The 23799-nt window shown below is 43.8% G+C and overlaps 1 protein-coding gene across 1 annotated transcript; it reads left to right on the top strand.

Annotated features, from left to right (window-relative positions):
* The first annotated feature begins 1319 nt into the window (after positions 1-1319).
* si:ch211-176g6.2 (ras-associating and dilute domain-containing protein) lies at positions 1320-22568 on the top strand. Its single transcript, XM_042703357.1, has 14 exons — positions 1320-1833; positions 4713-5033; positions 6067-6299; positions 6917-7293; positions 9555-10253; positions 10445-10482; positions 10661-10875; positions 11245-11357; positions 17286-17505; positions 17717-17889; positions 20014-20158; positions 20664-20908; positions 21247-21643; positions 21954-22568. Exons 1-14 carry the CDS (start codon positions 1718-1720, stop codon positions 22100-22102), a joined length of 3441 nt encoding a protein of 1146 aa, XP_042559291.1. The 5' UTR covers positions 1320-1717; the 3' UTR covers positions 22103-22568.
* Positions 22569-23799: the final 1231 nt, after the last annotated feature.

The raw sequence follows: 23799 nt of genomic DNA, 5'->3' as shown, positions 1-23799 counted from the left end.
TGACTATGGACGCACATAACACACTGTATATCAAAATGAAATGGGAAACTGAGCTTCAACAGGATATCTCACAAGAAACATGGGAGGAAATTTGTTCTGAGGCGCATAGGGTTACCTGCTCCAACAGTTGGAGAGAATTTAAATGGAAAATGGTAGATAGATACTTTAGGACTCCACATATAACAGGGAGGAGTGGAACATCAGCCACCCGTGGCTGTTGGAGGAATTGTGGGGAAACAGATTCACATTTCATCCACACCTTCTGGTCCTGTAAGAAACTGAAGAAATACTGGGATGATATCTACTTAGCCCTGTATGATATTTTTTTAAACAAATACCACAGGATCCATTAACTGCTTTATTGGGAGTTGTCCCTGCGGGTTTTGAACGCAGAGACAATCTCTACCTTTTGCAAATCCTCCTGTCGGCAGCAACAAAAGAAATCACTGTCAATTGGCTGAAGCCTACCGTCCCAACATGTCAGTCATGGATAGCCCCCCCCCCCCTTTATTTTCTTCCCATTGAATTTGTATTTATTTATTTTTAACAAATGTTTGTCTTTTTTTCGGTTTATGTTTTTCTTTTGTGTTATATGTATGGATATGTGTGCTGAGGAGTTTTCCTTTTGCTGTGTCTGTCATGGATGTTAATGTAACTATAACTATTTTATTTTTATTGTCTTGTGTTGACTGTCTTGGATCAATAAACAATGAGTAAAAAAAAGGCCATTTGCTGTTTAAGGAGTGTGTCACAGGTAAATGAAGTGAGAACAAACGGCCTGCGCTTCTTTTCATTTTTATCTCTAGGTTTATGCATAAGTAAACAAAAAACATAGTCCAATAGACATATAGAAATATATAAACAAATACATTTATAACCTATAATAATGACAATATAACCTAAACTGAACATTAAGACTTCTGAGTAGACCCATCAACATTTTTTGTTCAAGTACAATTTTCAAGGTTTTCACATGATAATCAATAAATAAATGACGTTCAGAAGTACTATTTACAAAGGTTAAAGACAATTAGTTGATTAATAAAGCACTGACCACAAGGGGGAGTATTTTACAAAGATTACAGTGACATTGTATAGGGAGACAGAAGTCAAACTCCCCCGTGCAATATAAGCTGTGTTGACGTAAAGTTAACCAGCTGTTTCACATATTTTAGAGGGAGTGTGGCATAACCGCAACACTCTGTGAATGATTAGTCCGCCAGTGGGAAGAGCCAAACACCTCTTCCATACTGGGACAGAATTTTGTCTTTGTCTTGAAGTTGCACTCTACAGCGCACCGGAGTTCTTCCAACTTTACTGACGCGCCGGATTTCTATGCAGTTCTATAGAGAACCGTGACTGATTTAAATTCTCACTCAGAGCCATCCTCCGAGGTAGTGTAACGTTACACGCAGGTAGGCTACGTCATTACCAAATATGAGGCGTGGAATGTCAAGTTTTCAGGGTTTTGAAAATGCACGAGCACCCGTGCAATATGTCAATGGCAGGTTTTATAGTAAGCTTCAGAAGTCGGGCACTCAGATAAAGTATATCGTTTCCTAGTGTAACGACGCGATGTGCACACAGCATCACAGTGTATCCTCATGAAATTTAGGAATGCGTTAGCAGAACTCTTTTCAGTCGCAACAAGGCGTTACCTATACCAGCTAGAAAGTAGCGGCACCTTCGAGGGGAGAAGGCCACTCCGATCCAAAGCATGACCTCAGAGGGACGAATCTTGGGAGCATCCAAGGCAGCGGTTGTATCACCTGTGAGCCTTCGCAAGCTCAGTTTTGTGAAGATTGGAAGAAATCAAAGCAGCGGATCAATACAGTGAGTAATGCGTTTCCACATCGTGTATAGGCTAAGCTTCTTAAATCAAGAATGGCAAATTACTCTTGTGGACTCACAATTAAATCAATTTAGAGAAAACTATGGAATTGAAGAATTTAGGAATCTGGGATCTTTCCAAATATGCACACTAATGCTTTTCTATCAGTTTTAACTTTTTGATTTTTTTAAGCAACACAAGTTCTTAAAAACGCAACCTCTAGCTGAACATGTTCTATAAATGTGATAGAGAAAGCAGTTTCATCACCCACCTGAACTTGAACTGATTTGGTACAGTCACTCATGGAACATTGCAAAGACTTTTTAGTCAAAATTGTGATGTTATGAGAAATGCATTTTCACTTGTAACTACAAAGACTCCACATATAGGAAATGGGAAATCTTTAGGAAGGATGTTTCCCAGGATCTCCACTGAGCTTGATAACAATGTCTGATCTAGACAGGCTGTTACAATTACTTCTGTAATTACTGATTGGTGGTTCAAAATAGCAGCATCTAGTGGACACCTGACCCAGTCCTTAAGAATTCTCAAGCTGACACGTCAAAGTCTCTTGGCAAGGAAAGAAATTATATGTAATATACATGTGGAAATTACTTTTTGATGCCATTGTATTATGGCCACCGCTGGGCAGTCATATAGTGTTTGTCAGACTTTTTTCGTACTTTTTTTCACCAATTTTTTCAACGATATCATATAGGTCTGCTTAGACTTCACCAATCCACACAAAACTTGGTGTGGTTGGAGCTCACCTATGGAATATAAGATTTGTGTCCCTAGGTGTGCATTTCTCTTTGTGCCAGCGCCCCTTGAAGTGTGGTAGGCTCAAAGCACTTTTTGGGCAATATCTCGAAAACCGTTTTGCAAAAAATTATGAAATCTTCATGGCAAGTTGGCCTCTAGGATTCCCGTAGCTCATTATGATTCATTTGTGGAGTGGTGCCACAATATCTTGTGATGTAAAGGTTCAACCTTCATGACATTTCACACCCTGCATCACAACCACATTCTTTGGATGCACGCCAGAGAATTTCGTCCACAGGGGAAGCTACAACTAACTCAAAATCTCAAGAATCTAAAAACGTTTTCTTTTTTTAGTATAGTTAAACTTCTGCTACATTTGATCACATCTCCTTCAGTTCCATTTGGCATGCTGAAAAAAATGGCTACCAATCAAAATTCAGTTGCCAATACATGCCTGTGTGATTGACCAATCTTGATGAGATTTTGTACGCTCATTCATAATGGCATAAAGAAGCAATTTACCCAATTTCAAACAAATCAGACATAAGATGCCTCTACAACAAGCTACATGTTTTCCTCTGTTCTTCTCACATGGTTTGGTCTATCTTCAAAATGCATTTTGTCTTTAGATCCTTATGTCACATTTACAGAATTCAGATGGTCACTTTTTCACGGTCAAATCATTCAACCGTTCACTACTTGGGGCAGCTCACACATTCTGCTTGGACCCCGATGGTCGCTGTTTTCTGCTGTATTTAAACTATTATTATAACCATGTCTTATTATAAATGTCAATACTCAAACATATTGTCGCCAAAACTAATAATAAATACCAGGTACAGCTATGCAATGAAGCTCATATTGTTTCTTATGTATACATGCAAATTTCACCAAATGCATATATTTAGCACAAAATATATCTATTATGAAGTCACTTAACACTTATCCTCATATTCAGACAGGTCGCAAAACCACAGAGCGTATCTCACAGGTACTGCTTCACACCCTATCAGTGTACAGCTGCAACATTCACAAACTATAGTTCCTTACATTTTCTCTCAGAATAAGATATACAACAAACATTTTAGTCTATTAGTGCCAGAAACGTAATCATTTAAGATATCCCACTTTATTATTTATTATTATTCCCACAGAAAATATTGGATTGGATTTTAGTTTTAGGAGTCATTATTACAGACGACACAGTCATAGATTCCAGAATGTTAAAGGAGATTCTAGAAAATCAGGCAAGCTATGATTCATTCATAAAATAACAGTGTCATTCATAATTCTTGTATTAAAACTTTCCCTGTTCAGTTGATAAGATTTATAGACAGATAAGATAAGATACGATAGTTATAAGTCTACAACATCACAATAAAAATGTTTTGTGGTTGATAAAGGGGGCAACATTACCATATTCCAACCCTCAAACCTGTCTGGCTGTTTAACTTGTTGCAGTTTTGTAACAGCCACAGTAGAACATTATAATCTCCGACCTCATTGTTTAAGATTGCTGACCCATGGGCTAGTGAATGCTATTCTACTTTAGAGTTAAACGTGTCAAGGCAGTGTGTGTGTACTGGTTTGTTCACCAATTTCATGACAATATACCGAATAAAAAAGAAACTAAGAAAAGTATTCATGAATTTTCACTTTGAAGGGGAAAGAGTTTTAGCTAATTCAGTGACACAAGAATGAAGGGGGGTTTAAGAAAAGAAAAAAGGGCTCTTGTCCCACTGAGCTAAGTGGTAAGAAGATTACTGGATTGTTCAGAAATAATCTTGAGTTTATTCTTTGATTTATTCAGAGAGCGAGCACAGCAAGGCACAAAAGCGCACATGTTTTAAACAGTTTAGTTTTTTTAATGATATTTTAAACAATTATTTCTTCATAAAAAAAGTTCCAGTCGCATTGTCTTCCTTTCAAAAGAGACAGAACACAGCAGGCTTTAGTTGTAGTTCTGCTAGAAGTAGCGTGAGGCGAGGCAAGCCGTGTGGAATACTTTGTGTGAGGGGGTGAGTCGGCTGGCATTACTGTCAGTGGGACCGGCTCAATTAGCATCAGAGGGGCTCCCCCCTTTCAGCCACCCAGCCACCCACACTCTCTGTCTCAGCAGGTCCAGCTCCTGCAGCAGCAGATCAGGGGAGAACACGGGTCAGCGGCAGCCGGCCAAGAGCAGGATCCGCCAGCACCGCCACCGTCTGTCGGCCGTGTTCAGCCGCAGCGTCTCCACGTTGGTCCGGGGGGACGGCATGGCCGCTGCGGCCGGGGAGGAGAGCCTGGTGGCTGAGGACCCTTCCGAGCTGTCCAATCACGTGACGGCGCCGGGCATTCTGAAGATTTTTGGCAATGAGATCTGCGAAGGGGCCAACTACAAGAGCGTGCTGGCCACGACCCACTCCAGCGCCAGGGAGCTGGTCAAAGAGGCACTCGAGAGGTGAGACCCACTGCTGGCTCATGAATGATTTTTAACATTTTAGCGGAATGCATTTCTCTATCATGTTTCTCCAGCATGTGTTTGTTACAGTTACAGTTGAGTTTTTTCAGCACTGAAATGATATACTGAACTCCCAATGTAGCCATTAGATGTAGGGGGAACCATTCCCTGACTGTCTTTCAATTGAACACAAACCAAATTGTTTCAAATATCCGGAAAAAAAAAGCCATGAGATTTATTCTTGGATGCCGTTTAATAGCATTCTGGTGGAAAGAAAAACAACAGAGAAACAACCACCGTGCTCCGGACAGAGACTTTAAATGTATGTGAGCACAAGCCGAAATGGTGAAAAAAATTCCAGCATAACTATGGGAAATTCCTCTGGGAATGCTAACCATACTGGCAGAGACCATACATCCCAGACTCAGAATTCTTCCCTTCTTTTCAGGCCATGTGACCAGATATTAAATAGGATTGGTCTGACAGTTTTTTCCCCCTTTGGTGAGCAGGGAACAGAAGAAATCATATCAGACTGGATTTATAGGGGCTGCCATTGTTAGTTTAATAGCCTGTATTATTCACTATATGAAAGACTCCAGAGAGAGACTGGCACATTCAGGCACATACTATCCAGGCCTCGCCATTGTTTATGAATTTATAAGTTGTTGTGCTGACTGGGTTTGATTTGTTGTGTCTTGACATGATATATGAAGTCAAAAACTTCAAAAAGGATTTCCAGGAAAATGGTAGAATGCTGGTTCTGAACACGAGGAAGAGGATTTTGCAACTGCAATGAGTAATTCATGCCTTTCTGAGAAATACCAGCTGACAATTCTATATCTGATTATAATAGCTTTACTTGCCAGTGAAAGAAACAATATGATCAAGTACAGCTGTTCCCACTCAAGTTGTATGTGAATGCTCTATTCAAGCCAATACCTTATTTTAGCAGTTCATGTTTTGTATCAGAATAGGTTTGCTAATTGACCACAACTGAGTCATCAGTACCCCATTTTATGCTCTCATCACTTAGATACTGTCTGAGCAAGGAGGACGCGGATGCGTACGTGCTTTGCGACGTGATTGGCTGCGTTGGGAACCATCAGTGGAGAGCAGAGTGCCTTCGAGTCGTAGGTGACAATGAGAAGCCGCTTCTGCTGCAGTCGTTATGGAAACCCAAGGAAGGCTACGCGCGGCGCTTTGAGATTCAGAAGCGCGCCAGTGTGGAGGAGAGAACTTCCAAAGACAAGGACACTGTCACCGCAGGTAAGATAAGATTAATGCAAACACCAACACCAACACCAACACCAACACCAACACCAACACCAACACCACCACCACCACCACCAACACCAACACCAACACCACCACCACCACCACCAACAACAACAACAATAAAAAACCCACATTTCTTGAAGCCCTTTGAGTGCAAGACATGATTCATGCTTGCTGCCTTCTGAGCTCACACAATATTTATTTATTGACGAAAGGTTCCTAAGTTTGCATAAGCCTTGAACAAGATATCTTGTTTTTTTCATGTCAACCAACCAACCAACCTGCCTCTGATGGTTTCTCTTCCCAGCAGTGTGTTTACTCCATGCTCACTGTTGCCCTCATGCCCCTGTTGACCTTGGCACTGCTTAACCACCTCTTAAGGAAAAACTCACTTACAGTTTCCTCCAGTGTTCTGTGTTGCATGTGGGTCAACAGTGTAGAACAAGCCTCAAGCTGAAATTAATTTTGTGGCTTGAAACATGGTCACTGTTATTAAAGACAAGAGGCATTCAAAACCAAAAGGGCTGGATGTTACAACACAATTACAATGTCCAGCTTTCCCTGCTGGAAATGTTCACTGGTTTTTTTTCACCTTCTCTTGTCTTGAGGACTCAATGCCCAGGCTCGTAAGCTGCAGAAGACCCGCTCACGGGGGAAGTCCGTCTTCCTGGAGATGACGAGGCACCGGAGCCAGACGGACAGCGCCACGGGGCTGTGGAGGAGCCGGAGCGAGGCCAACATCGTGGCGGAGGACCCCGGGCTCGAGAGCGGCCCCAACAGCCCTGGGTTCGAAGCGTCCCCGGGGGAGAGCAGCCCCCCGTTGCAGGGTGCTGGTGCCGGGGTCGAGGCCTACAAAGCCACCTACTGTCCCGGTCACGAGCGCGAGGAGACGGAGAGCAGTGACGACAACGGTACACAGTACTCCATTCACCCGCCTTTCGACTTCCCCTACTTCCTGCTTCTACAGGGTTACAGCCCCAGACAGGTAAGGACAGACCTGCTCTATACCTATACCTCTCTGTCTTTCTCTCCCTCCCTTCATCCATTCCTTCCTTGATCTCTCTCTCTCTCTCTCTCTTGCTCGCTCTCCTTCTCTGCCTCCTCCTTGACTGTCACTTTGAGTACCAACAAACAATAGTGCTTCTGTTGTTTTGGAATTTCTGGTGTGAAGATTTTTATCAATGCTCCATATTGTGACAATGGCAACCCTCTGATAACGGGGGGAAAAAAGATGGACTGCTGGTTTCCAAAGCTGCCATATGGCCGTGAGTGATAACATTTCGCTCCTATCTGGGCTCACGCCAGTCTGAGCCAGGCTTTAAACTCCACTTATCGCAAAACATCCGAGCCGAGATGAATACAGTCCGCTAAATTCATGTAATATCCAGATTTGTTCCTGTTAGACAGGCAAAAGCAGTAGAATTTAAATACTTTTCCAGATAAGGAGACAACATAGGTTGTTATCACTTCTTAAATTCGATTTCATATCTATAAAAATCGCCAAATAGTATCACCAATTTTTTTGTAGTATGCCGTGTACACGGTGGTGAGTCCAGAAAAGACTCCTTTACAGTATGTGCATGTTTCTCATCATCCTGATCCTATTTGAAACAGAGAGAGAGAAAGAGAGTGTGTGAGGTGGGTGGGGGTGGTTCAAATCTCCTGAAAATGCCCATGTGTGCAGAAATAAGCTGGGTAAAAACACAGTCCAGGAAGTGGTGTGTCCAGGGCACCCCACTCAGAGGGTGGGCTTGTTTCCTGGCAGATTAGCACTGACCAATGAGTGATCAGCATGCACATACGCACACACACACACTCACCCCCACACACACACACACACACACACACACACACACACACACACACACACACACACACACACACACACACACACACACACTCACCCACGCACATACTCACGCACACACGCACGGACACACACCCACACCCACACACACACACACACACGCACACTCGCACACACGCACACACACAGCCATGAGCCATGACTTGCCTGACCTGGAATACCACTGAGGGAACACATTTGTTAACCTGCAGAATTTTTAATTTCACCAATATAAAATAAAACTCCAGATATTTAATTCTTCTATATTTGACTGGAATGATCTAGAAGAGATGCATTGTTTTATATAGCTATATTGAACAGACATGCTTTTGAATTTTAAAAAACAACAACTACTACCAAGCATGTATCACTCTCATTACAGAACTATGAGGTAGACCTCCACAAATACATATTGTATGCCATCATATTTCAAAATGGGAAGAGACAGAACACAGAAAAGCCTAAAAACAATGTGCACTAGTCACTCAAGCATATCAACACATTCCTGTAACCTTAACTAAATTACTGTTCCATCAGTCTGGAATGATGAACGTGATATTATTGTTGGAGGTCGTCCTGTCATCTGTTGATTCATCTGACCCACCGGGTCCACCCTATAAGGTTATCCCAGAGAGCACTGCATGTGGGCTAATAAAAAATTGGCCGGAGTCTTGTTGACCTTATGGCGCTGACACACCCCTGTAGGGGTACACACTTCAGTCTCTGGGTCTAATCTAAGAGAAGCTAACGGCTAACAACTTCCCATAGTAGATACAATGGAAAGCGAAGGAGGGGAACTCCAGGCCTTAACAAGGAATTTGGTTCCTCCCCTGAGGTTCCAGACTGATCTCTGGGTACTGCTCAGGTTCCTGTGGACCGGCCCACAGCATCTCCTGCGGGGATGCCAGTGCTGGCTCTCTGCACAGTGCCTTTTGTGAACACGTCTGTTGTAAAAGGCAGTAGACACATACCAGCATGCCCTGTGAAATTGAACTTGGACCGTGACATGTGTAACCTGGATATGGCCATGCAGGAACAATGTTCGGCGCTTTCTCCATCATTGTGCCCGCTTGCATTTCTGGAGCTTGTAAGCTCGATCTCAAGTGAACGGCACTTCAAAACTTTGCGCCCGGGTTTCTCCGAACACTGATTCCATTCAGCTGGTCCAGACAGGCATCTCAGCACTCAGTCTCTCGCTGAGTTGAAATAATAATCAGGAACAGTCGTGAGTGGCTGTCTCTGTTATTTAGCGTCGTCTGTCCTCTGAACCAGCTACGGATCAATGTCCCGGTAGCCTAATATCTTAAACTGTTTAGAAATGATTAAACTTGCAAATCCAGTGAAATAAATGTCTGCTGTTTTACCGGTTCAATCTTTTCCAATTTTTTTCCTCCGCCCAGGACTTTATCATTTATCCGATTAACGGGGAAAGAACTGTGTTCGGCCTCAGTACCAAACTAGCTGTTGGTGAGAAGGAGTTCCTGACAGTAGACGTTTCGCTCTGGGCCCCAGACATCAAGCCTCAGCACTGCGGCATCCATCACGTGAGGCCTGAATCCTCACACCTGGAGAGCGACAAAGGGGCTTACGCTACCTCCCTAAAGCCCTCCCAGGGAGCTCTGGTCAAGAGGAACGGCATTAGCATAACTCAGGAAACCTTGCTGCACAACGGCGACCTTCTAGGCCTGGGCGAGTACTACCTTTTCATGTTCAAAGATCCCACGGCTTCCGAGAGCCTGCCCTACTCCGAACTGATCCCAGTACAGATGCCCGGGTCTCCGCTAGCAGAGCCCCTCTGCAACAGCTGTGTCTCGTCTGGGACGACCACCTCCAGGAGACTAGGGAATAGACTCCATCTCCTTCCCTGCCTAATGGGCGCTGAGGACCAGGAGCTCTCCTTAGTGTATGACCCAGAGCAAGAGGAGAGCATTCTGAGGGAGATTTTCACCACTGTGGCGGCCCAACGTGGCGGAGAGCCCAAACTGACGGCGGCCCTCCTACTGTGCCTCTGTCTCCAGCGGTCGGCAGTGCACTTCAGCACAGCCACCCTCCGAAAACTACTGCTACGCATCGCCAGTGAGGTCCAGACAACAGTATGGGTAGGTATAAGCTTCTATCTCATCTTAACCCCCCCCCCCACATACACACAGATTTATTCTCATTATTGTTTCATAGATATAGGCAGTCATGGTCAACTAAGGCTAGTCTGGTGTGTTTTAAATGATCTATGTTATTATTTATGTCAATCTTCTTTCTTTTAACCGTAGTCCTCTCATTTGCCTCATTACAGCAATGTGCAAAGGAGCTTGCTGCCATCCAGCCAGAAATGTGAGACACAAAGATCATTATCTCTCCTAGTTGCTTAGGGATTTTTACCATAAAAAATTCCTATTTCTCTATTTTTGCAGATTTCATTTGTTTCATATTGACCTTAAGAAGCTCTACTGAATTAATATACAACAGATTGAACCCACGAAAAACCCGTCTTCTGGACCTGTTGTTTCAGGGCCAGTGGTGGCTGTCAAAACCCAGAAGAACTGCAGCCATTGACCATTGACAAACTGGTCCCAGGTCTGCAGCCACTGGTCCTGTGGATGGCAAACTCGATCGAGCTGCTCCATTTCATCCAACAGGAAGTGCCTCGGCTCCTGCATGGCCTGACACCGGACGAGGAACTGGATTATGGCAGGGAGGAAGGACACGAGGAGGAGGAGCATATTGGTGAAGCCTTGCAAATCCTTTCCATTAGAGTTACTGTTGTGAAGACCTGCTCAGTATGCCTCATGTTACATGTTTTTGTTTTGATGTACAGTGTATGTATAGAATGTTTATTTGCTGTGGGTTAAATACAATTAAATGTATGCTTTTACATAGAACAACTTTATCAACACTGAATTCTGAAATCCAAATATGTTCACCAATACCTTAATTTAACCTTGTGCCTAATTTCTTATGACTGAATGCACAAATGTTCTCTATTTGAAATACATTTGAAAACATTGTGCTATGCTGTGAGGGGATGTTACATTATGGATGAAGGTAATTAATATGAATATCTGTGTCTGTCTGTGTTTGGCTGTGATGCTACAGCCCTGCTGGAGATGCATCTGTCTGCCGTGCGTCCAGCCAGCGAGGAGGCGATGACGGTCCTGGAGGAGGTCATTATGTTTACGTTCCAGCAGTGTGTGTATTACATCACCAAGGTCAGTCTGACAATTCTCCCACAATTCAGTTTCTTCAAACAGGGATTTATAAGCACTGTTAGATATACATGTTTCTCATTCTGAACTTGTATTATATGAATGCTAAGTTTCATTGATCTTTTTTTTTCTATGTACAAGAATATTTGCCTTAGAAGTAGAGTCCGACTGGTTTCTGGTATGGATCCCACCCAGGGTGAGGGTATCGCTGTCCAGACGCTGTCCAGGCAGTCTCTCTGACGTGAAAGACGAGGGACAGGGGTTTTTGTTGCGAGACATATGGTCTCGTCGAGCCAAACATAACTAAATATTAGACTAGCCAAAGGAAACTCAGATCTGTCTCAGCGACCAAGATGTTCTGGCGTGGCTCCTGATGAGTGTGGAGTTCTGTCTCGATGTGCTCCAGAGCTCCCTAGGCAGTGGACCCACTAGGGAATCTGCCTTTTCATGGCTGTCCCATTTCCAAAGTCGTCCCAGTACACTGAAAACTGTGCTCCCTTTACAAAGTCCCACAATGTACCCGGTTTATGCAGTGAGTATTAACTGTTCAAAAACTAGCAGAGATAGGATGCAAGATATAATAACTGGTGTCACACACCACATGAGTTTAATCTGGTACAAAACACAGTGTTCTGGCAAAGGTGTGACACCTAATTAGGCTTCATTTTGAACATCAAGGTACATTTGGGGATCAAAGACCTTTTAGCATTAAGCACGTGTAGCGTGTAAGCACGTGTAGCGTGTAAGCACGTGTAGCGCTCCCCCAACCTTTTCTAGCAGAAAAGTTAAGGGAGAATAGCTATAGGTTCATTCTATTTAAATAAGTGAATCTTGGGTTCCTGTATTATTAACCAATATACAGTATATATACAGAGGTGTCAGGTAAAGGAAAAATAATTAATTTTTAACTCTGTTACACATGCTTCTGATGAAATTGCATGGAATTCTAAAAACCTAAATACAATTGTGGGTAAAAGCAATGGGAACAATTCACTCAGTACACATGAGGGGTTAATTGGGATTGGCCCAAGCAGTAGCACAATCCTGGTGGCGGTGATAACAACACTCGCGCCAGGAGGGGATGGAGATAGTGACGCAGACCTGTACCCGGTGTCCAGATTGGATATTAGCCATATGTTCAGATCTGTCTTTGTTCAGATGGGGGCATTCTTGACGTCTGTTTCCTGCCCAGGAAGGAAGTGGATTTGGAAAGAGAGGCATCTCTGTCTGGTCCCTAGTGGGAGTGGGTCAGCGTCACTGTCAGGCACTGCCGGTGGAAAGTTAACTCGCCTCAATCACATTTAATTAGGGCCTGCTGGACACAGACACACACACACAATTATGCAAACACAATCCCCAATTGGTTATTCCCAACTAGATATTTCTGCCAATGTTTCTGGTGGTATGGTGGTCTCACTCAAGCCAAGTGAGTCATGTAGCGTGTTTAGAACACTGGATATTCATCAGCACGAGAGCCCTTTCCGTGCGGAAAAGGCCAGTGAACTCAGCATCAGCCCAGAGCCCAACGCTGTTCGAAACCATAGAAATCACGGCCCAGAATGAGATCTTAAACATTTCAGAAAAACAGGCTGCACTCCCTTTAATAAGACAGTCTTTTAGTCTTTTTAGGTGCTAGGCCTGTAGTAAGTTCAGTTGAAGGTGAAAGTGACAAGGCCAAACTTGCTTATGTTACATTATAGGTTTCGTAAAACAGCACCAATGCGTTTTGACTTAAACGCCTTCTTCAGCATGCTGGGATGAGGTCTTCCTAAGAGTTCTTTTTGCCAGAATGAACACATTGGCTCAGTGTTGGGTCTGTGTTGGTAATATTGGTCACAGAAACACACAAGATGAGGACTCGAATAAGGAGGATAAGGAGTTGAAAGTTGACTCAACAGCCTTAGGATGTATTTCCTAATGAATGAACGGTTGTTCATTCTCTTTTATGAGTTATCAAGAGATGAGCTTTTGCTTCCTTTACTCTTTACTCTCTTTACTCTTTTTATCTTTTGCCCATGAGACATAAGCATTGTGAATTCTAATCACATCACTTCTGTGGTGTAATTCACGATGGATTACAAACACGCTCATTTTGCTCAGCAGATTCTGCATCTGCTATTGCACAAAAGTGTTACACAAAATCCCACCTCCCATTCATTTCCTCCAGGGGGGAAAAACTGCCTAGGTGGATATTATGAAATCAGGTCATTGAGTGATTCAGTTTCACTGCGGTGAAATGGGCGGCAGTGGCAGCGGTATTATGTTGTGGTTCCGCAATGGGTTTTGGTAGTTGTGGTTTCGTGCCGTGTCTGTACTGCCGTCTGTTTTCAATACTCCTCAAGTAAATGGTTGCATTGTCTGACAGCTGGCCATGAGAAAACCACTACTTTAATAGCTGGATGTAAGACCCTGTGTATAAATCCATCGGGCGAGTATTTAGGTTTGTTCATTCAGAGCTCCCCAACTGTGTGCGGGGATGTCTTTTGCCAGTCGTGATTCATTCGCCTTGTCAGACCGCACCTTCTTCTAAGACGATTTACTGCTTAAGGATTTGCTTTGAGAGTAATTCCTCTGAAGTTAGCAAATTCATATTAGCTGTTTAACTAGAAGTGAACAAATATTTGCTTTAGACCTCCCTGCTTACCATACACAGGCACATATGTTAATGTACATGTTTACATATTGAGTTAGAGATAAGCAATATCAGGAGTCAGCCCCGAAATAATATTTGGACTTCTAAATAACCAAATTTGGCTTACATGGTCTACTCCTTCTTGTGGCATGTCCAACAGTTATCTCTCTCAGCTCCTACCTTCAAAACATGGTTTCTTTCTGCATGCTGTATGACGACTATGAGTTTGTGGGCCTCCTCTGTCTCTTTTCTCCTTTCATAACGGAGTCTTCCGCTTGTAGTAACCCTGCCAGCCACGCCACAGGCAACGATGTGAAGCACTGGTTACAGTGGAGAAGGGAGGTGAGGCGGAACACATCAGTTTGTACTCACAGATTGGTTCAGTGGCATGAGGAGAGAATAAATGCTTTCTCTCTGTCTGCTATTAATGTGACTTGTAGATACTGATTCTTGCATTGCTGATTATATAGCTCGTTCATTCCAAATAGTGTGTTAATTCCATGTGTTCTACCATTGAATGGATTGAGCAAGACTGATAGATGTAACTCATCTGTTGGAAATTCATAGGAGAGTTTCAAATGCCCATTGGTCTTGGAAATGGCGGTTATTTTATGAAAGAGCAGAAGTATGAGTGTGTTCAAATGAGTGAGTTTTCAAAGACTTAGTTGGAGGTTCTTGAGGTTGTATCTTTACTCCGTGTGGGCCCAGTTTCAGAAAGGTGACTGAAGAAAGAGGCTGTAGAGATGGCCGACAAGGTTGTTTATTCAGTCGATTAGTTGAGCGGAGTGTGTTTTTAGGGCCATGGCGGACAATTTAAACTGAATGCCGCTCCTTGTTTTTGTCGGCCCTCGTGAAAATACATTCAACCGTGTTTTCAAAAGTGAGTGTATTTTTTTTTACCCCATTTAACTTTTCAGTTTAAAAAAAAACAAACAACAGTAGTGAAACTCGTTTTTGTTTGAAAAGCTAAGATAACAAAAATCGAGATCACGAAACGATGTGGGGGATTTTCGGACCATCCTATCTATCAGAAAAGGAAACACCTGCCAGGAACATATAAAAAACATGATTGTGTGTTTTTGTTAGTTTTTGATTCCCAGAAGAGCAAAGTTACACACGCGTGTGCTGATTGTACCACTGATAATTCAACAGAAGCTATTTGGCCTTCCATTAAAAAAGGAGGACAGGCACTGAACATGTGGCAGATTGCTTTTGGTTCATGCGCCATGTTCCCAGACCAGGAAAAATCACTCATTCATTTGAGCTGGTCTGTGAAGAACAGAGACAGCCGAGTGCCGAGTGCTGTATGCACAGTTAAGAGTCTTATTTTGTCACAGCCCTTGCACTTTAGCCAACATATTTAGCCATATAATCCCGCATGTTAGATACATCGGCAAAAATGATAAGGGACGTAAAAAGTGAAGCTTGGTACAGTTGTGATGGTCACAGAGCTGGTACTCTCAGAATTTGACTGACGCCCACAGACACACACAGACATACACACACACACACACACACACATGCACACATGCTGGTATGGGTGATGGGTGCCAAGTGTGGGGGGTTGGAAGTCGCTGTCCAGGGTGGAATTATCTCGAACAAAGCTGGTGTTGTCGTGACTTGGCACGCGGGACATAAAGGACCCTTAAGAAGGAGACAGACGGGGGTTGCCCAAATGGGGTCGGCACAGACAGGGTCTCTCACGGAGCCATACTTGTCTCTCTGACCTCCCCATGTTTATGGCTTGTGTGTGCCTATATGCATGATATGATCTCTGCATTTCGCACAGATCCCTATTTTCAGAGGTGGGTTGCATGTGCTTTTTGTGAAGAAGGGTCTCCAGAGGGGAATTCTGCAACTGAACACACGCACACCCACACACACACATACACACACACACACACACGCACACGCACACGCACACGCACACGCACACGCACACGCACACACACACACACACACACACACACACACACACACACACACACACACACACACACACACACACACACACACACACACAGACAGACAGACAGACCACTGCATATCACCCATCTCTCCCTGCTATAAGCCCACCTGAGTGAAGGCAGTTTAATGGTAATGTTGTTGGTTAGTTAAATCAGGTGTGTTCAGCTAATCAAGAGTGTGTTCAGTTAGGTGTGCAGAGTTGCTACTAATGGAAGACTTTCAGTGATGATGGTTAGGACTCAAAAATTGTCCTCTAGAATTCCACACTTTGCCAATAGAGTAGCTCTACTAGCTAAAATATTGGTTGGAATTGGATATTTACCTCTAAAATGCTTTCATGTCATGTCTGATGACGTGATGTTGGCCTCTATAACCTTTCCTCAACACTCAGAGTACTTGCTGTCTGTTTGGTTATTGTGTGTGCTCTGGTGTTGTCTGCCCCTCTCTCTCTTTCTCTCTCTCTCTCTCTCTCTCGTTCTGTCTCTCTCTGTCTGCCTGTCTGTCTATCTGTCCTCAATTTAAACCTGTCTCTCCTGCGATTGCGCTCACCGATGCACAAATCCTGAAACACAGTCCATGTCAGGCCACATGCAGGACATGAACTCTGAGCGATGGATGCACTGTGATGGGAGATGACAGAAGCAAATGCATCCTTCTCTCAGGGGCTGGAGGGGAACACTACCTATTGAGAGAGAGAGAGAGAGAGGGGGGAGGGGTGTGGAGGGGAACACTACCTATCAGGAGAGAGAGGGGGGGGGGGAGAGAAAGTGGCATGAGTTGTGTAATCTTATCAGAGGCATTCTTCATGAACACCGCGTCAGACCATCCTCTGGTAGGCCCCTCTGGGGAGGAGTAACAGACAGCAGACCTCTTACGCCCTGTCTGCTAGCTGATAGCTCATTCTACAGTACAATACCCTCAACAAAGACAGTGAACATATGTCCAATGGCTTCCATTACAGAGCTCATAGGGAATTTGGCCCTGTGTTTGTTTTTACTGTTTAAACTATTTCCGTGTCCCATATTCGGTATTTGAATAATGAAACTGGATGAACTGGTGGTCTGACAGACACCTATTTGTGAAATTCTCTCTCTTTCTCTCTGTCTCTCTCTCTCTCTCTCTCCAATACCAGTGTTTAGCATGAAAGATCCCATTCAAAGAACCTTACAAGCTGAACAAGGTCATTGTTTGGAGAAAAGTCGCTCAAGAAGTGTCTATTTTCTGGACATCCAGACATTTCATTATTCTACTGTACTGTACTGCCACACAAACCAAGTAAAAAAAAAATCTTCTTACTCAACAAAACGTTCTCTTTTCCCTTTTTTGATCAGGTGCTTTACCCTTTACTACCTAGCGTGCTGGACAGTCACCCTTTCTCAGAGAGTGGCCAGCTTCTGGTACCTGAAGACATCAGCAGTCTCCTGGACGTCCTCAAGAGGGCGCTACAGCTAGTGAAGGACTTCCAGGTGCACTGGGAGATTGGCTCGCAGCTGCTCGCCTACCTCTTCTTCTTCATCAATGCGTTTCTGTTCAACCTACTGATGGAGAGGGGTATGTCTCTGGAGACCCGAGAGGGGGCTTTTATTCTTTAGGAATGTAATTTGATCAAATGTTAAGATGCGTCTTCGAATTCTTGAAGGTAGATGAGTTCTGACAGAAAAGTTCTGATTGGAAGCTCTGACAAGGCACAGTTCTGTATACAATTCTGCAAACAGTTCTTTTGAAATGTCATTCACTTCAGAGTACTTGTCTCCTTGTGCAGGTTCTGGAGGAACGTTTTACCAGTGGTCCCGTGGGGTCCAGATCCGAGCCAACCTGGACTTACTCATGGACTGGGCCCATGGAGCAGAACTGGGAGAACTGGCTCTTGGCTGCCTCAATAAGCTCTCCACAGCAGTCAACCTCCTGGCCACGCCCAAGGAACATCTTCTGCAGGTTAGCCTCTTTAGCATCTGCTCCTCTCCTCTGTTCACCCCTCTGGATTCTCTCCTCTCTCTCTTTCTCCTCTCCTCTTTTTTTTGGCTCTCTTCCTCCCTAACCTTTCGCTCGATTTCAGCATCCCATGCCGTACCTAAACCAGGGTTTCAGTCTGGGCTTTTGAGGAGGTGAAAGTGCTCCACAACGTGCTCCTCTTTTCACCTCTCTGGCTTCTCTTCGTCCCTTCCTCCTCATGCAATCTTTCCTCTCTTCTAATATCCTTTTGTGTATCCTCATATCCTTGGTTGCCTCTACCTCTGCGTCCCATGCCGTGTTTAAAACCAGGGCTTCAGTGTGGACTTTTGAGGAGGTGAAAGTGCTCTACAATTATTTCCTCTATGCATTAGGGAGACAGAACAGGAAATACCATGTAAAGATATCCTTTAAAACATACACAATGAAGGTTAAGAATTAGAGGGGCCTCACAGACAAGAGACAAGGAGTGCAGCGGGTGTTTGGAATAATCAAAAGGTATACAGTAACCTCCTCAAAGCACTTGTGTGCAGTCATGGTTTTTGTCTGGCCCTGACTGCAACTCCCTCCGAGGCTCTCGGGTGGAAAACACACTATTTTCCCAAACAGTCCAGCTGATACGGACAGGAGACAACTTCAAAGTCCGATAGACAGTAACATGCATCACCCTCCAGATGTTATTGTTTCAGCATCAACATGCAGGAATTCCGAGGCCAAAAACCGGAAAAGAATGCGCCACCACCGCTGCTGCTGCTGCTCTTCCGAAGGCGTTTGGGCTCCGCAGTATGTAGGAGATTAGTGAAATTGCAGATTTCCTGTCCTTCAAACGGTTTTTGCAAGGGCCCCCCTCACTCAGCTATCTCTGGACACATCAAGAGCTCGCTGGTGTGCTCCTTAGGAATGATCTACAGGAAGTATGGTCTATCAAAGGGATTAAGACACTGGGACACAAAGATGCTTTCATGGATGTTGGAGTTACATGATGTTACCGTGTTATGTGTTCCATTCTGTGCGGCTTTCTTCTTGTAGTCCTTTTCCTTTTCTGTACATTATGTTTTTCCAGATGGCATACCTCATCCTGATTGGATAAGATACCCGTTGTTTTTTTAAAGGTATATTTTGTTAAACTAATGCTGTAACTCTATCGGCTGCTTGATTTATCATGCAATTATAAGAGAAAAAGTCCAGCCAGGCTTGTTACATCTTGACAGGAATAGAGGACAGATTATCAGGCTTATTGCCCAATGCATAGTTGTTACCCAAACTCTATTATCTTTGATGAACAAAAACAATGATTTTCCCCTCTTGTTATTGTTTCCCGTAAAAAAAGAAAAAAAGAAAGAAGAAAAACCAGGGGGTCAGCCGTGGCCACAGTGCTTTCGTGACATCACACCACCCGTAACACAACATTAGGCTGGAGCTTTTCTAATTAAGACAATAATATGTGATAAAATACCATTGTTCCCAGGCTTAATTTCCTATTTTCCTCTGGGCTGGGGAGAAAGAGGGGGGGGGGGGGATATTGCCTGGTGACTCATGCAAGGACTGAAATGGAACATTTTAGGAGGACGTTTCCTTCTTTCCCACTCGCTCTGTCCGTTTCCATTAGCAGGATCATCAGCCCCATAAAGCCTCCATCCCCCCTGACCATAATACCATCACCGTGAAAACATTACTGTTCGCCTCAATCTTTTGTAAGTCAATTATTGATTTCATTTCTTTTACAGAGACAAATAGAGACCGCTAATGACATTAGCTAAATGAAAAAAAAAAAATGATGATTATGATTATGTTTTCTAATCTGTTCTGTAATTAACCGTGTGCGCAAATAAGCCCTGTGTTGTGTGAATCACCACCTGATAAACAACCTGTTTCATCATTGTGTGGGTGGAGGGCATTTTGTCCTCCCACGTGATGATCATGACATGGATTGATATGGCGTGATAGAGTGTTTACCTCCTCATCTGGCTGGTTCACATCTTAACATCAATCTGCTTTATGCCAACATAGCCTTGAGGCCTGTTGCCACCACACTTCAACACACTTCCTTGCCACAGTATCTTGGGATCGGAAATCATTCTGTCTGTCTGTCTGTCTATCTCTCCATAGGACACCTGGCGTTCCCTGCGGATGGAGTTCGCCCAGCTGAGCCCTGCACAACTCCACCACATGTTGAGGGAGTACAGCCCCGGCAGGACTGGCCCCTTCGCCTGGACCCCTTGTGCGTCCGAGGCCCACGCCGCCTTCACAACCGGTCAGGCTCCATTAGTCTTTATGGGAGGCTTTCATGTCCGCCGTTTCATCTCATGAAAGGTGCTCAGACGAGCTCAGCTGCAGATAGATGGCCCTCTGTCCCTTGTCTAACCTGCCTAGTCACTGTGCGGAGGAAGCTAAGGCTGGGCTGGAGATTGTATTCAAAAGCAGCTGGGGCTCTCGTGAAAACTATGTGTTAGATGGAGCCGTGGTCATTCTTCTTTGAAATGTGACCTTTCTGTGATTTTTTTTCTTTTTGTGCCTGCGGTCATACCACTTTAGAGCAGGATTGATCAACTCAAAGTGCAGACACACTGATGTGAATAAGTGAACTGATGTGTGTGAATTAACAGTACCATACATAGAAGGCAGTCCACCTAAATGCATTAATAATAAATTAAATTAGATTGTGATGGGAGTAAACAAAGCTGTAATGCTGACATGCTTACGGTGTCCTTGATGGGTCAAATCTACTCTCCTATCTCCACACCACCCCTATTTCACAGTGGACATCCTGGAGAGTCTGGACAACCACCCGCCCCTGGTGCTGCCCTGCAGCGGGTTCGAGCTGGAGCTGAGGAGGCCCGTCCGAGACGTCGGGCTGGAGCTGAGGAGGCCCGTCCGAGACGTCGAGCTGGAGCTGAGGAGGCCCGTCCGAGACGTCGGGCTGGCGGCGCAGGTCAACTTACTGCAGGAGTTCATCAACAACCTCCCTCCTGGTGGTGTGGCGATCAACCTTGGGCTCCCGCAGGTACTCAGCAGCCAGTGGCAGTGCGTCTCCACAGTCATCCATACGTGTGTCAGTGGCAGTAATAGAGAGCTGATGAAAAATGCTGTCCTTTAGCTCAACTGGTAGAGGTGCTAGGTGCTAACAACACCAAGTTCATGGGACCCATGGAACAGACATACTGATGAATAATAATCTATATATTAATAATCTAATATATTGTACTGTATATTGTATATATATTGTACTGTATATTGTACTATATTTTAAGAATCTAATATATTGTACTGTACGTTGGGTAAAGCATCAGCTAAATGAACAAATGTACATGTAAATTGAACCGCTGTGCTTGTCCTGTATAGGACACTGTAGTGCCCATGGAGGCTAAGGTCACCAAGATGGAGTCTCTTCCCATGGCACAGCTGGAGGTCGGGCAGGCGGAGATTGTGCTGCCCCATCACCGCAACTCATCACCAGATGCGGCGGTCTCTGCTGAGCTTGGCTCTTGCAACGCCCCTCTGAACCAGAAGCTGATGAGCGCGGAGGTCCAGAATGCTGAGGAGAACCTCAGCTGCAGCAGTAAGGGTCTGGCGTCGGACCCGGTGTGCTGGCTCACCCCGCCCAGCACACCCCAGAGGCTCGGGCTGACTGAGACGGAGGCAGAGGCGGCGGCGGAGGTGGAGGCAGATGGCCAAGAGGAGAATGATCTACAGCGCCAAAATGCCGGCCACAACCACAGCGCAGGCAAACACTTGAAAGGTAATGACATTCAGTCGCTGCTCTTCGCCGAGGTCTGGATCACATCTGTACAAACAATATTCTGCATGTATGAAAGAGAAAGCATCAGCTGGTTTTATGGTAACATAAGGTTTTATGGTAACATTTCTCAGAAGATATCTCCTTTTTCCACTGTCCTCTCTGTCTTTGTGAAGTACAGCCACGGAATGCAGAATGCTAGAAACAATGAAGCATGTCTGATTTTTCTTTTACATACTATGCTTTAAAAAGTTACTCATTTCTGTATGGCATCTGAAATGTTACTGTTTGTGAATATTTTTTCAATGTGCAGCCACTGCTAAGAAAGTGGAGGATGAGGAGGAGGAGGAAGACGACGAAGATGAAGACGAGGAGGAGGTGTTCTCAGTGGAGCTGCAGAGGGGAGTGTGTGGTCTCGGCCTCGCCCTTGTGAATGGAACAGTTGAGTGTGCAAATGAGTGATGATGCTTCCTACTTTTTTTTTCCCCCTCTCGAAATTGAACGGGTGTTTGATCTGAACGGTTAAACCCAAGATATTTTCCACGGATCATTTTTCAGAGTTATTTCCCACAGACTCATTTTTCACCATTGTTTTAAAACAGCCCTTCAACATACATTTCAAGTCTCTAAAATGAAAATGAAAACAGTTGTATAGTGTGGTTATAGTTAGATGGGGTTAGTTAGGGTTTTTGTCAAGACTGAGAACTGCACTGTGTGACACCATAAAACTATTCCTGTTACTAGGGCCTGGTGTTTCATGTCCTTCATCTTCCCCTGCCTACACTAAATTACTAATCAGGAGCATTATGATCACACTGACAAAAAAAAAACTGTGTTTGGAATACGGATAGATATAATACTCTTATATCTATAGGGCTTAAGGAGCAGGATTGAAAATAGAACATCATTTAGAACAATTGAAAATGTCATAAGGGATAAGCAATGATGATAAACAGTTACATAGCAATTACAAAGTTATACATAGGTGTCTCTGTCCACATTGAAAACTGATATAATGTCAATGACAAAATCTGTAACACTACAATAAATTGATTAATGTCACTTTTGAGACATGAAGACCCAGTTATATTGAAGTGTACGGTGAACTGAACTGAACTTAGTAAACAGTGACATCTAGTGGTAGGTTGGTATTTGTAGTAGGCTCATAGCCTATTTCATGTGATTGAAAGTTGTAGTAGGTTAGTATCTGTTGGAGTAAGTCAGTATTTCACAATATGTCTTCTATCACAGGAAACCCCACTGGAGATAGATGGGATTTACATAAGGTCTATTCTCCCAGGGTCCTCTGCAGCACAGAGCCACAGACTGTGCCCTGGTGACCGAATACTGTCAGTAAACGGAGTCAGTCTGGTGGGGATGGACTACCATGGGTGAGTGGAACATCTCTGAAGGCAAAGTGTGATATGCACTAGGAAGTCGATATGGTGTAAATATGACATTGGTCAACATTGGTCAACAATTTGCCAACAATGGCATCACTGGATTAACAATTTTGATTAAACAAAGTTCTGAGAGTTTTCTTTATAGGCCTATTCTTTTTTTTCTCTCTTTCTTAGTGGTAGGGATATCATTCAGAAGTCAGGTGAAAGACCACGATTACTAGTGGCCAGATCTACATGGAGTGGACAAAGCAGAAGCAGGACATCAAGAGACTGCATGAGCTGACAAAGACCACAGTAGCTGGACTCAAAGTGACACTTATGACCATATAGCAATTGTACATAAAATATTTACGATATTATAAATGTTTATAAAAAAATAAATAAAAAAAAATCATGATTTTATTATGAATGTATTATGTGTGCAACTGGTTGATTGTATCATGTTTATAATTGTCTAATCATTGTGTGAGAACATTTGTTAATTATTAATTTTTTGATAATATTTTTGCCTTAAGGACAGGGTATTGCAATATTGCCAATATTGGGATTGAGCATTTGTCTGTCTAGACAAGCCAGTTTAACAGCTTGCATACTTTGTCCTAGCTTCAGGGTAATAGCCTTAAAATGGCCTTCAGCAATGACTTATCTACCCACCCATTGACTCAATACTGTTTATTTTCCTATGCTTGTTTATAGGAAGTAAAAAAAATACCTCTCACCAACAGTGATAGTATGGGACACAAGAATAGCCACCCC

This window comes from Clupea harengus, chromosome 23, assembly GCF_900700415.2.
Source record: "Clupea harengus chromosome 23, Ch_v2.0.2, whole genome shotgun sequence".
NCBI classification, from domain to species: Eukaryota; Metazoa; Chordata; class Actinopteri; order Clupeiformes; family Clupeidae; genus Clupea; species Clupea harengus.
This window is presented reverse-complemented; position numbering and strand designations above follow the sequence as displayed.